The sequence below is a fragment of the Microcebus murinus genome, chromosome 20, assembly GCF_040939455.1.
Source record: "Microcebus murinus isolate Inina chromosome 20, M.murinus_Inina_mat1.0, whole genome shotgun sequence".
In the NCBI taxonomy this organism is placed as follows: domain Eukaryota; kingdom Metazoa; phylum Chordata; class Mammalia; order Primates; family Cheirogaleidae; genus Microcebus; species Microcebus murinus.
The window spans coordinates 31,776,059-31,790,949 of record NC_134123.1 but is presented as its reverse complement, the minus strand read 5'-3'; the positions used below and the strand labels follow the sequence as shown (position 1 = coordinate 31,790,949).

At 47.4% G+C, this 14,891-nt stretch overlaps 1 protein-coding gene across 1 annotated transcript in view; it reads right to left on the bottom strand.

Moving 5' to 3' along the window:
* CDH13 (cadherin 13) overlaps positions 1-14,891 on the bottom strand; it is a 958,432-nt gene that overhangs the window by 32,130 nt on the left and 911,411 nt on the right. The window contains exon 11 of the mRNA XM_012743295.2: positions 197-339. Coding sequence (XP_012598749.2) covers positions 197-339 — 143 coding nt within the window. The remainder of the gene's footprint in view (positions 1-196; positions 340-14,891) is intronic.

The following is a 14,891-nucleotide window of genomic DNA, read 5'->3' as shown; positions in this document are numbered from 1 at the left end:
CGCAGAGACCCGGGGATTCCAGGACTTGGGGATATTCCTGACTCAATGCGCACATGTTTAAACGTTTACTTCCCTGCTCCCATGCATTTATATCCTTCTCAAGAACACCTCTGGGTGTCTCAGGAGAAATTAAAAATGTACAAATATATTTGTAACTGAAAAGTATACTCCCGATGGTCTTTTTCAAATCACTCACCACTGTCAATTGCCAAGAAGAGGGCAGTGTACACGCTGTTGTGGACAAACGGGGACTCGCGGTCCAGCACGGCCGTGGTGTCAACTGTCCCATTGATGGGGTTAATATTCAGCCAGCCTGCTGGGTCCTTGTAAACGGAATACCTGAAAAGAACCCAAAGCACCGTCAGATTGCATTCAAATGAGTTCAAGACACATTTGCTGAGTGCTGGATACAAGCTGCTATGCTAGGTGCTGGGTCATGCCCAACCACAATCCAAAAACGTCATTTCAGCTACAGTTGCTGATTCAGAAGGTGACGGCCGGCCACCGACCCAGTTGGCCAGGTATGACCAACTCGGGTCGCCCAGAAGGACGGCCAGGGAAGGGGCTGTCACAGGGAAGGGGCACCTGTGCAGCTGCCGAGAGCCTGCTGGTGGCCCAGGGCAGATGGCGCTTCACCCACGGCCCTGACCCGGTCACCAGCCCCTCCTGGAGCCTCAGCCTCGGGCTGCGGACGTGTCGGTGGTTCACTGGGGCCGGGGCCTCGCCTGCCCTCTTCTTACGTGATCTGCCCCATTCCCCGGAATGCTCTGGAAATATCCGACTCAGCGGAGCCCTGGGGGACAGTGTTCTGAAGCTGCGACAGTGACGGGGACAGATGGCGAGAATGAATGAGGCTAACGCGGGGCTTCCCACACACATTGCCGCCTTAATTATCATTTCACTGTTTTGTGAAAACAGAAGCGACGTAGTACTCATGAGAGGGAGCTGCTTTAAAAACTCCAGTCTCTCATTTCAGTAGTAATTTCTATTTCCACCTGGCAAAGCCCTACTATTTTCCAAGACCCTGCTCATGTGTGCTCTCATTTGCCACATGTGACTTCCCCGGTACAAAGAATCGCCCTCCCCCAGGTCCTTGCTGGGCACATGCCTGGATCCAAATGCCCGTTAGAGCACAGTATGGGCCCTCCTAGGTCTGCCGCCGTCACTGACGCTAAGCTCCTGGTGTCAGGATTGCCGCGTCATAGTCAGTAAAAGGCAAGCAAGAATGGTCCTCATGCCCAGCTCTGTGCTGAGCGCTTCGTGGGCATCACCACATTTATTTGTGTGATTCACAACAACCGGATGAAGATGATGTAACCAAGGATCAGAGAGGCTTAGCACCTCACCAAAAGCAGCCCAGCTAGGAAGTGACAGGCCTACAATTTAACACAGGCGTGCTGGATCCCAGGGGCTGGGCTTTAACTGGGTCTGTTTCTCACGCCTAAGACCAGGTATCGTCCACTGTGCCTTCCCAGGGCTGAGTCACGTGCCTGGACTCAGTGGGTGCCCAGCGAATGTTCCCTGCATCTTTTTTCTTTCAGTCGGAACAACCGTGGAATTGGAAAATGCAAGGAAAGGTAGCCTGTCTTTTCAGGTAATGAGTTCATAGCTGACCCAGGAGTATTTTGTGGTAGTTCAACATATCTGAAATAATGACAGTTTTAACTGGACCATATTTTATTCCCTGATTCCTCAACTCCGTTTAGAACATAAATGAAAACGGAATTAAATAACCTAGCCTTTTCACAGCGGCACACAAGCAATGACCTTCGGTGCTCCCTCTGTCGTTGTTTTTGGTCTTATGCTGCTATAATTGTGCAGCATTCACGTGTTTGTCTGTTCTCGTGTACAAGGAGTGAGATGCGTGGAGACAGGACCGGGGGCTCGATCCTCTAACGTTTCCAGTGAGAGCCAGGCCCGGCTGGTCTTTACAGGATGCCGTTGCACTCTTTTTCTTCCTGAAAAAATAATCAAGTGTCCATAGCTGTGCTATTTAATTGTGTTTTCACAGGACCCTTTAATTCTGCTTCCCTCTATTTATTTTACTGTTTGGTGCCTCTTCCCTTGGGAGCCCTGGTGGTACGCCTGTGTCACAGCTGCTGCTCCTGCTCGGGCAGGGAAGGACAGGGACACCCATCGCTCAGCACTCCCGAGCTCCCAGCAGCTGGTTCACACTCTGCCCTGAGCAAACTAAGCGCTGGGTGGGCGACATCCTCCCCAGCCCAGGGAGGACAGCTCAGCTCGAGACCACCCACCGGCCTGCTCCTCCATTTCCTGCCTTTTGAGCACTTTTGTCAAATCAGCCTTTTTGACCAATTGGCCAGGCACGCTATGTAAATTTCTGACATTTTCAAAGCTGTCTTTTTAATAAACCTTTCAGTGTAAAAATACCAGTGTGCAAGATGTTTTCTACGCTTCTAGGCTTGAAAAATGCATATGCCTTATTAAATTGGAATTTCCAGGCAATTTATCTGTAATGTGAACTTTGCTTGTTACAGGAAAAAAAAATCAAATTAAAAACAGAGCTCATTTCAGTCTGTAATGTAGCTCCACAGAAGCTGCTCCGAGTGCTTGCCAAGCCCTGGCCTCTTCTGGGTGTCGGTGTGGGAGACTGGGGGCAGCCTGATCAACAGGAGCCGTGCAGGGGAGGGGCGGGGACGGGGCCCTGCACCGCGCTGGGTTGCTGGCTGGCTCTCAGCAGGGCCCATCTGAGCGGGAAAGAAGCTGCCAGGCAAGTGGCCAGCACCAGGTGCTGACCTGGACGGACTTCCAGGGCCGGAGGCTGCCAGCCTCCACCCTCAGGGGCCCCAGTATTGGTGGGAAGGGGAAGAAATCAAAGATCTGACAAGTTCCTTCTGCAGTCTTCTGGGGGTCACTCTCTGTGACATAGGGGACCCATGTCCATGCAGCACAGGTGCCAACATTACATGAGTTAGCACAGCCCTCCTTTATTTTAAACTTAAAAATACTATAAAGTAATATAGATAAATATAGTGTAGGATAACCAGATAATGCAATATAATAGAGCACAAGAAATGGCACAGTTTTTTTTATATCTATGGTATATAAAGATCCATCTATCACTTTATACGTCACTATATAATACTGATATAGATACATAGGTAGAAAGGACCTGTGGCCTTCTGATTCAAGATTGTTCTTTTTTAAGCACCAAAGGAGGCAGGAAAAGCTTCATCTTTCTCTGCTGCAACCCTTTTAATAAAAGGATTTGTTCTGTAAAATTTGGATTCAGTCAAAAGGCCATACTTAAGGACACAGAAAACCACAGGTTTCCCACCCCTGCTTAGATATCTTTCTGATCTCAGTGCCAAAACTAAATTCAAGATGAGCTCAAACACAAAACTTGGAAGGAAATATAGATAAAAGGAGAAAATATTTGCAACACAAATAACCAAGGATTTCCATCCAGCATACAGCAAGAATTTCTATAAGCAAGGGACACGAACAGAAAATTCATGGTAATGGAATATAGAAGATGTTCCTCAAAACATAAGAAAGGGCATTCAATTTCACTTAAGAGAGAATCACAAATTAAAACTGTACTAAGATACTAGTTTTTACCTATCAGATTAACAAAATCCCAAGGTTTGACAACACAATCTTGTGAAGACGAGAAAAGCACCGTGTCAGTTTCCTGCGGCTGCTGTAACAAATGACCACAGACTTGGTGACTTAACGCAAGCTGGTTCTCTTACAGGGAGAAGTCTCATACGGGGTCAGAAGTCTGACATGGTCTCCCTGGGCCGAAATCAAGGTGCCAGCGGGACTGTGCTCCTTCTAGAGCTTCCGGGCAGAGTGTTTCCGTGTCTCCTCCCACACTGCTTGGTTTATGCCACCTCCTCCGTCTTCAAAGCCAGCAGCGGGGGTTGAGTGCCTTCCATGTGATCACAGCTGGAAAGTGTCCTCTGCTTTCAAGGACTCGTGTGATTGTATTGTGCCCATCCAGATAATCCAGGGTAATCTCCCCACCTCAAGGTGCTTAACCTTAATCACATCAGCAAAGTCCCTTTTGTCATGGAAGGAACATAGACACAGGTTCCGGGGATTAGGGCACGGACATCTTTGGGGATCATTGTTTTGCTGACCAGACGCACTTTCGTCAATTGCTGCTGGGGGCACAAATTGGTCAATATCTCTGGACAGAAACAGCGATCTCTACCAAGATTATAAATGCATTTAGCCCTTGACCCGACCATCTCAGATCCCTGGCTTTATCCAACAAATGTAACTGCTTACATATGAAATAACACATATACAAGTTTGTTAGTTAAAGTACCGTTTGTAATAGCAAAAGACCGAGACAAGCCTAAGAGTTGTTTCCAACTGGGGGACTGGGAGAATGTGTTTGGTATTACGCATCCACACAGAGAACAACAAGGAGCTGTGGGAAAGGATGAAGATGCTCTTTGAACAGAATGGAAATATTTCCAAGATACCAAGATACAGAGTAAAAAGCAAGGTGCAGGACAGTACACATGGTATGCTACATTTTGTGTAAGAAAGGGACAAAATATATCCTTGCATGGAGAAACTCTGGAATGAAGTACAGGGAATTGGTCAAATTGGTTGTGAGGAAAGAGGCCGGGGGTCCAGGGCAGATGGCAGGGTGTGGGGGGCAGATCTTCACTGTACAATTTGTTGCTGTTTTTTGAATTATGTGAATGGATTACATAGTCAACAATTAAAAAGAAATGTATATAATAAAGACAAAAACACAAAAAACAAAAACAAAAAACAACAGAAAAGCAGTCTAAAGTATATGAAATGGCCCAGGCGTGGTGGCTCACGTCTGTAATCCCAGTACTCTGGGAGGCCGAGGCAGGAGGATCACTGGAGGTCAGGAGTTTGAGAGGAGCCTGAGCAAGAGCGAGACCCTGTCTCTATGGAAAATAGAAAACATTAGCCAGGTGTCATGTTGTGCAACTGTAGTCCCAGCTACCTGGGCGGCTGAGGCAGGAGGATTGCTTGAGACCAGGAGTTTGAACTAGGCTGACTCTACTCAGGGCAACACAGTGAGACTCTGTCTCAAAAAAGAAAAAAGAAAAGAAAAGATAAAAAAGAATATGATTTGGCGATTCAGAGGGGATCCTTGAATGATGACGAACCCACATAATAACATCAGTCTCACTATTATAGCAACGAAGAATGAGGAACGTGGAAATTCAAACAGCAAGGGGACACCGCATTGAACCCACCAGGTGGGCGAACACGAACTGCTGCGGTGCAGGTGAGCATGCTGTGAGCCGGGAACTCTCTTGCACTGCCATGTGCAGCTTAACTGTGCAAAGTTGAAGAGCCCCTTTGGGGGACATGGTGGCTTCATTCATGAAAGATGCTGTGCCCCTTGACCCTTGGACGTACTAGAACATATGCAGATGTGTAGAGAGCGGTCTGGGTAGCTATTCACAAAGCTGACGCAAGGTTACCTTGGGGAGGGGATGTGAGTTGGGGCCGGTGTCACAGGAAGCCAGTCCCAGCTCCCCAGGGCGTGAACTCGCACCACAGGTAGAGAAGTGCTGGTCTAGAAAGGCCCTGGCTGAGGTCACATGTTGCAGGGAGGACTGGCTTTTGCGACCAGCACTTGAGACATGAGCATAACTGTTGCTTACTCTTAAAGAGGAGTCTGTAAGGATAGGAAAGTCTATGAGAACCCTGGAAATTAAGGACTAGGAAAGAGGAAATATGGAGTGATTTTATATTCCTACCGAAGGAATATGCCTATTGAGGGAAACAAGCAACTCTGTGAAACTTCGGGGAACAAAGGAAACAGCAGGTGGATATGTAGCTCATTCACGTCATTCCAGTCCACTGGGCCCCCCTGTGTTGGATAAAATACCTGCTTGGGTAATTCAAATCAGCTACTTTATTTAAAACAGAGCTAGAAAGGTATAGAATTCCCAACTGAAGAAAATACACTGTCTTAAAATAGTTCTTGTAGCCATGGCTCCAAGGGAAAAAAAAAAAAGGGGATGTTTCGAATCTTCTGACAACATGTGCAGATGGGATTGAGGGGCCGGTGAACCCCAGACTCCTAGGTTAGGTAGACAGCCACAGCTTGTCACTGCTCAGGGCTTGTGGAGTGAGGAAGGGGTAGCATTCTCTCCCTCTCCCAGGGAACCAGAGCCAAAGAAAGTCTCAGAAAACAGAAAGGATTTCCCCTGGGTGGAGAGAAGCCACGCCCGGCAGATGTGGCCGGGAGCCGGGGCAGGGCCTCTCGCGGTTGGGGTTGGGAAGGTGGGCTTGGCTTGCCTTGCCCAGCCACAGCTCAGTGACAGCCGGGAACAGGGAAGGAGCAGCTCTCGACTGCTCGAGACCTTTCCTGAGCGCCGTCTCCAGGCATCCCTGAGCCCCTGGTGGAATCCCGTGGTCACCTGCCAGAGGCTCTACCACATGACAACCTGACTGTCACGCAGCTGCTGACATCTTCTGATGGCACAGGGACCGAGGCTTAGCTTTCTGCAGACATTCCTGCCCTACCGTGACAGCAGCAGTGCACATCACAGCCCAGAGTGTCACATTCAAGATTCCAGATGCCAGCTGAGGGCCAACCCTGCCAACCTTGCAAGCAGGCAGTTCCAGCGACAGCAGGCTCAGGCCTGCGGTGTGAGCTCTTTCCCGCATAGTCCACAGTCCACGATCAGAACAAGGAAACTGCCGGATCACAGAAATTCTACTTATCTTTAGAGATGCCTTAATTCCTATTTCTCCTAAAACCCTTTTAATTCTACAGACTACATGTGAAAACCCTTGAGGGAGCTGGAAATCATGAACATGCTCTCATAGGCACAGTGGTGTCTGGCTTCAACCTCACTCACATTTACTCAGGGAAACACGGATTTGGTCTTCTGTGTTCATTGTAAAAAAAATTCAGACAATACAGATGAACAAAAAAAAAAAAAAGAAAAAGAAAAAGAAAATTAAAATCACTCCGATCCACATTCAGAGACAAGCACTATTAACATTTTGGTCTAGAAGTTTCTAGCCTATGTGTAGATATATACATGCACGCACATGTATTTTTCATGTGACTATACAGTTCCTGCACTGTTTTGAAATAAATCTTTGCTGAGTGTCTGTTATGCGCCAGGCACTGAGCTTGGTGTTGAGTATACAGCCGTGGATTCTCTGCTGTTTTGGATCTTATACTCCAGTAGGTAGCCAGGATATTACTTAGTAATTACACAAATGGCTATTTAATTACACTTGTGACAAGGACCATATAAATATTTTCTCTCCCATAATAAATCATGGACTGCAAGTGATTTTCTATTTTTCAGCATTTACTTTCTGTTGTTGGCGCTACCGCTAGAAGCTCACAGTCATTGATCACCAAGGAGCCGCCACACAATGTATGCACATATGTTATTGTGTGGTGTCACCCACAAGCCTGGGAGGTAGAGATTATCACCCTCATTTTACAGATGAGGAAACAAAGGCTCAGAGTGGTCCCGGAGCTTGCCCAAGTCCTGCAGCTTTTAAGCAGCAAAACTGTGTTTTCTGTTTGCCTTGAGAGTAGGCCACGTGGGTTGGCCATTCTTCCACGCCATTGGTTCTTTGACTCGGGCACTGATTAGAATTACCACGGCTGCTGAATTGTGATGGGGCCTTTTCATTTTTAACATGCTTTCCAGGTGGTTCTGGTTTACCAAAGTTTGAGAACAACCGTTCTATGAATAACAAGAAAACTCTGAGCTGAGACCCAGCGACACGTCCCATGCCTGGGCTTTCCTTAGTGGGGATAACTCAGGAACAAAGGATTGGGATCTACAGAATGGTAATATTTCCTTTAAAAAACTAACTATTAAATTGATAATATTAAATACAACTTTTTGGAATTGTATTTCTGTTTATAAAAATCATACACATTTGAGAAAGGTTTGACATACGATAGCAAATATGTTCGAATTCAATATCTTCATTCCTTGCAATTCTCAGACACTATTGGCTTAAGCTGGTATTTTGGCGGGAGGCCCTATCAACGCCCAAGTCACCACTGGGGTAGCTACTCAGCTGTGATGCAGGTATAGCGGAATTTGTGTCTGATAATGCTCAACAGTAGCTGAGATCTGATAATGATTTACTCTAGAAAACAGTCACTCCTCACGTAGTCACTTTCACTAGTGGGACAGGAGGTGGCAGGGCCACCTCGGGGCACCACAGCCTGTGCACAGGATCAGCAAGAATCAGGGGTGTGCCCGTACACAGACACCTGAGTGTCACCGTTGTGAGCTTCCACCCTCTCCTGTCTGCTCTCTGACCTGCTCCTCCATCCTGGGAGCCCCGTGTGCACCCAGCCTTCTCTGCTAAACCAGGGGCTGACATTTCTCAGGCACCAGCTGCTTGCCAGTGATTGTACCGCACCGTGTCTAAAAACCCTTTTGCCACCTGTTCCCGGCAAGCAGGATTCTCCTGGGCAACCAGGCTGCTCCTGGATTCTCCCGGCAAAGGTCAGGCTTGGCTTCTTGTTTGAGGCCATTAATGCCTTGTTAGAATTTACCAAAGGTCTTACTACGACAGCTGCAACAGGAGTTTTTGTGCCTGCACCAGGATTTTTCTGTTACCAGGCTCTTTCTAGCTGGGGGCTTCATCTCTACTCTGCAAATTTATTTCCAGAGATGACTTGCAATGTCTCTCCCTGACCCCACCCTTGCCACCACCACCCTCCCTAGGCCTGTTTTCTGAAACCTACATGAACACTGCAGTTATTAAAGAGGGAAAGCAAAGTCTTCACAGAGATACTTTATAACATGTCTTTAAAGGATCATTTCCTTATTGCCATAGGCCAAGTTGATCACAAAGCAAGACAGAGAAATACAGAAAAACAGACTCAATGCAGTAAAGCCACAGATTTAACAATGTCATAAAAAGTCGGGAAACTGGGACCCTGATAGAGACACTAAGTATGTGGCACTTTTTAATAATAAGCAGAGACTTCAGAAAAGTTCAGATTTCTGAAATCCAGAAACACACAGATCCATTCTAGATGGAAACGTGGATTAACATTCTCAGTGGTGGTGAAAGTGTTAAAGAGATGATTTAAATATGCAACCACCAGCTGGTTTTCATTGTTAATTACCATCATTATTATTAATGTCGTTATGACTGATCAAGCCTGGCTCCCTGAGTAGGCACAGTCAGGGCCAGGGTGAAATCCGCACATCCACGCACCCAGGTTGGTGGCTTTCTCTAAGCACTAGAAGCTGCACTCAGCCAAGAACAGGATCACTTGGAATGTGTACGAGCTGGTAGCAACGTACGCTTTCCTCGGTGTGAGGACTCTTGTCCATTTGTTCACTCATTTAATGGAGATTTTAGCACGTTTTCACTGTGTTCCTAGGCCTGAGACTCCAAACATGGACGAGACTTCAAGGATAGCTCATCACCCAAGTGTTCCATTTTCGACATCTTGAATGCACTTCTCAGCAGGCCTATAATTCTCTCTTTTCCCGACATCCTGCTTAGTCCTGGCGTCTGCCTGGTCAGCAGACTTAGTTGAGACATTTCCCGGTGCCTAAAACCACCCCAAGTAAGCACTGGTCTAGCACAATGTCCAGCTGTCGAGCTCCTAAGATGCAGGGTTCCAGGATGAATTACGCTCAGTGGAACAGGCTGGGCAAAGAAGGACAGATAGTGCATGATCTCATGTCTGCGTGGAATCTAAGGTGGTCAAACTCACAGACGCAGAGAGTGAGAAGGTGGTTGCAGAGGGTGGGGATAGGGGGAGGAGTGAGGGCGAGGGGTGAGGGGAAGGGAGATGTAGATCAAAGTTTCCATGTGCACACAGACCAAACCATCACACTGCACCCCACGAATATCCACAATTACTGTTTGTCAATTAAAAATAAGGTAATCATAAGAGAAATAAAAGGAACCCTAAATAGACCCAGGACAAGTAAAGATGCAACGGAGAGAAGAGAGTCAACTACTGAAGAGCAGAAAGGAGAATGGGCACATGGGGACTTCAACGAGTGATCTGACAGCTTAGGAGAGGTGCTTGGAAACCGGACAGAGCCTTCAAATGGTTTGCAAAGACGGCCTCTTTAAAAATGCACGTTGAGCATGAGGTGAAGTGTAATAGCACGTCATAGGATGTTGTTGGAAAAATCATGTCAAAAGCAAAACAATCCTTGGTCCATCTGTGTTCACTCTGAGAAACAGCCTATGGTTGGGGTTTAACAATAAACTTATAAACAAATTTATTTTCATTACTTGTTCCCTGAATAAAGTATTAATCAACAAATTTTTTTCTCAGTTTTGAGTCCACTTTGGTCCTCATTTGCAACTGATGTGTGTAAGTGGCCCTTTTGTGCTACCTGTCTCCTTTAGGTGAGGGCTGTTGGTGGCCCCTGTTCTTGGACTCACGATTTGGAGGACACGAGCTGGACAAAGGCGGGAAGCAGGTCTCTGGGGTTTAGCCGGTGACTAAACTTTAGCTTCACTTCGTTACAAGGCTAAAAAGCAGAATTAAAACAAAGGAGCGTGGTGCTTCCAGGTTTCTGCTGGGCCAGGCCCCCCACGGCACATGGCCGAGGTCTTGGGCTATGCAGCTTGCAGGTCCCCTTTGGCTTTTGGACACTTGTGCCAATGGCGTGGTGGCATCCGGTGCTCAGGCTCCCAGCGTGGGTTATTTCAAACAAACACACTCCTTGGGAGAGCAAACCAGGATGTCAGAAGACCAGAATGGGAAAGTTAATCACGCCTCTGCATTTGTTCTCCGAGTTTGTTTTTAATGGGTGATGAATCGACATGCCACGGCCCCTGCTCTGTCACCTACGTCTTTGAGCCCAGCTCAGACCAAGCTGAGCAGAGGTACTGGCGCTTTTGGGAAGTCAATAAACGAGTCCAGCTGCCACTGGGGCCACAGCGAGATAGATGGGCAAGCCCTGCATGAGGCCTTGAAGGGCAGTGCAGTGGCCTGGCTGGCCGGCAAGCAGGAGGCTCTCACAGGCAGCTGTGTGTGGCTTAGGGGGCGGCTGGACTTCTTTCTCTTGTGATGTTTGAGCAGAAAGCCAGCCACAGAGACTGTGCTCCTGGCAGAGGCTGGGCGGGCTACACTGAGAGCTGCAGGGCTCCCGGGAGCCAAAAGCGTGTGGGTTGCACGTGCCGAGAGCTCGCCTGGGTGCACACGTCCAGTGTCTGTCCCCAAAACGGGTGATCTGCTGGCTCCTCTGCGCAGGAGCTGAAGGCTTACTTCCCACCACAGAGCGTCAGAACCACAGACTCTCAGCCCTGCACACTGAGGTCACACGGTCATTCGACAGACATGCTTTGAACACCTACTGTGTGCCCAGTACTCTGCTAGGAACAGGGGGCTGGCAGTGAACAGGCGGGAGCTGCCTCTCCCCATCGCGATCACCTTCCCCAAGGGCATTCGGTATCTGATGTTGTAATTTTCCCTCGCGACGGTGGCCTCCTGGGGGATGGATTGTGTCCTCCTCTCTTCTCATAGGCAGGGACCAGCCGAGTATCTGGCCTATAACTGGCCTTGGTCCGTGATGGGTGAGCTGAACCGATGGGCGAGTGAATGGGCAGAAAGGTCAATGTGGGAAGAGCAGCCCACAGAATTCGAAGGAATCGCTCTCCAGGGCTTTGCGGGGTAGTGCGAGGACAAGAGTGTTGGGTCTGGTGCCCCCGATGCGGTCAGAGGTACCAAGCACAGAGACCACGACGGAGGAGCTGAGCTGCGCCCTGGGCCCGGGAGCCTCCCTCTGCACGAGGGTGCCACCGTCTCCACCTTGGGAGGATGTGGCTCAGCCACGCCATCGTCGTGGATGAAGGCGCGTCTATACTAGCACGAGTGTAGAAATGATCCTACTGCAGTTTCCAGTCTACTGCCCACAGCACAGTGGGAGAAAGCTTTAAAAAAATGTAAATCAGGTCCCTTTCAGGTTCAAACCCTTGGGAGTCTGTGGGAGCTGACCCCTGTCCATATCCACCATCAACTCATCCTATTCTGCGCGCCCCCCGCCCCCAAAAAAGCCGGCTAGGCTAGCTGGTGCTCCCGGCCTTTGTATCAGCTGTTGGTTTCTGCTGGGAATTCTGCCCCTCTGCTGGTTCATTATCACCCTTCAGATCCAGTTCACACCTCACCTCCCTCCTAACCAGCCTGTGGAAGGCGGCCTCACCCAATTACTCTCGCTCCTGCAGACACTTGCTGTGGGCTGTAATTACACCGTCGCGTGGTCAGACATTCACTGGTCTAGTCATTGCCTGTCTTCCCAGGCGATGACTGGGAAGAAAGAAGAGCAGAAATGGACCAGGTAGGGCCCAGCTCATAGCATAAGTTTTGCAAGTATTTGTCAAATAAATAAATGAGTATGACTGCCTTTAGGTGGGACGTATAAGGAGAGCAGCCAGCCCGCTCACAATGCTTACTTTCAGTCTTGTTATTTAGCGTGAAAAGTAGAATTGCAATTGGCATTTATCAAGTACCTGCCATGAGGCATTTAAATCTTCTGTGACCCTTTGAGACAGTCCATATGAGAGAATTTCATTCATCTTATGTTTTCCCATCTGAAATCTAGAAAAGGGAAATTTATACTTTCAGAATGAATCAACGTCCTCTACACTGACTTGCCAGAAAATCCAGAAAGAACCCAGGTCATCCTTTGTATCCATTTTAATTGTTTGAGTTTCTTAAAAGAATATCGCCATACATTTCAGTACCTTGAACTTTTCTAATTGTGATTAAAAGAAAGCCTCAGTTCTGCCCCCAAAGAGGCACCTCCAAGTTTCTTAGTTCCTAAAACAACATTCTAGAAGGAAATAAATGGAAATCCATTTAAACTGTACATATCTTTGATCCAGAAATTCCTCCTCTAATCATTTAGCCTGAAGTCAAATAGTTAAAAAAAGCAATTCCCCAAATTGAGGAATGCTAGGTTAATAAAGCCAAATAGGTTCCCCCCCTGCTTTGCAGGACTTCTCAGAGCCTTGAATATACAGATTTGCACTGTAAAGTTCTTAGAGAAGGCCTCAAAATAAAGCATAACTCAAATTTATTTGGCAAAAATATTTAGAAGTGATTATTTTTTCTCCATCAATGTTTACTATAGGAAAATTAAAAAGATCAGGTAACTTTATCAAAAGTGACAATGGAATGCTATGCAGACATTAAAACCGTGGTAGGCAGGACACGGCAAGATGACTATGCACATGCAATGAAGATGGCAGATCAGAATTTTATCTCTGTAGCAGATAGGTGTACGTGTCACACAGTGAGGGTCTACAGGCAAACACATGGCACACTTGCTGTCCCCTTCTCAGACTCAGCAATGGCGTGCCCGATGACCACGTCAGTCTCAAAATCCCTGTTTCGTACCATGCCTGAGTGCTGAGCCCTTCTTGTTCATAGGACTTGACATGTAATCCCAAACCCATTACTGCTGCTGGCTGAGAAAGTGCCTTGGAAGGGAGTGCTAGCGACAGCTGCAGCAGTAATTATGACAATGATGTTGATAATAAAACTGCAGATAATATTTATTGAGCATTTAATTTGTGCCAGAAACTTCCCGAGCATTTTCCATGGATCATTTTGTTTAACTGTCACAATGACTTCACACGGTTGGGACCACTGCCTCATTGTACAGATGGGGAAATGGAGGCACAGAGGGACCAAGCAGTTGGCTCCAGGTCACACAGCTAGCAAGTGGTGGAGTGGCCCATCCTCAGCCCCCCACTCTGGACTGTGGCGCCTCGCTGTCTGACCCAGGTCTCAGGGGTAGTGGTGTCTGGCTGGTAGGGTTTATACCTTTCTTAATTTTGCTTATCTGAATTTCTAAAATTTTTACCATGAGCCTATATTCCTTCCTAATATAGCCATGAGCGTATATTCCTTTTGCAATAAGGAATCTTTTTTTGGCAATAAAAAACCTGGTAATACAAAGATGTCTTCCTTTATATCTCCATATACCCATTTTCCTCTTGGCAACCTCAGCTATTCTCTCTGCTGTGCTACCTTAATACTCTAGACCAGGGGTCCTCAAACTTTTTAAACAGGGGGCCAGTTCATTGTCCCTCAGACCGTTGGAGAGTGCGCACTGTGGGCCCGGGACGAGTTGGCTGCTAAGCAGGACAGGCAGTGGCAGCAAAAACACCCAGTGAGGCCGGATAAATGTCCTAGGCGGACGGCATGTGGCCCTCGGGCCGTAGTTTGAGGACGCCTGCTCTAGATAGTGTATTTATGACGTGTGAATATGATATAAACACCAGATGTATGTGTGTGTATATATAACATGCATGTCTTATATCATATATATGATGTATAACACTATACATGGTGTATATACACATATATAATATGTCCATTTATACTTGCTGTGGACTGAGTGCTTGTGTTCTCCCCAAATTCATATGCTGATGCCCTAACTCCCAGTGTGGTTGTATCTGCAGACAGGTTCTCTAAGGAAGTCGTTAAGGTTGAATGAGGACATAAGGGTGGGCCTCTGATCGGATAGGATTGTGTCCTTATCAGAGGAGACCCCAGAGAGCTTCCTGTCACCCATGCTCTTAGAGGTACATGCACCAAGGAAAGACTAGCGAGGACAGGCAAGAAGGCAGCTGTCTGCAAGCCAGCAAGAGAGCCCTCACCAGAAACGGGACTGGCTAGAACCTTGATCCTGGACGTCTAGCTTCCTGGAACTGTGTGAAATAGATGTCTGTTAAGCTGCCCCGTTTATGATATTTTGATATGGCAGCTGGAGCTAAGACGATACAACATAAATATTAGGTGGATATTTGTACTGGTCAAAACCTAAGGCAATGCAGCAATTTCACATGACCCCACTAATACATACACGTATATACAATCAAAGCAACGTGCCATAACCGTGTGTTTTCCTCCCTACGGGACAGAGTTCTCTAACAGCCAG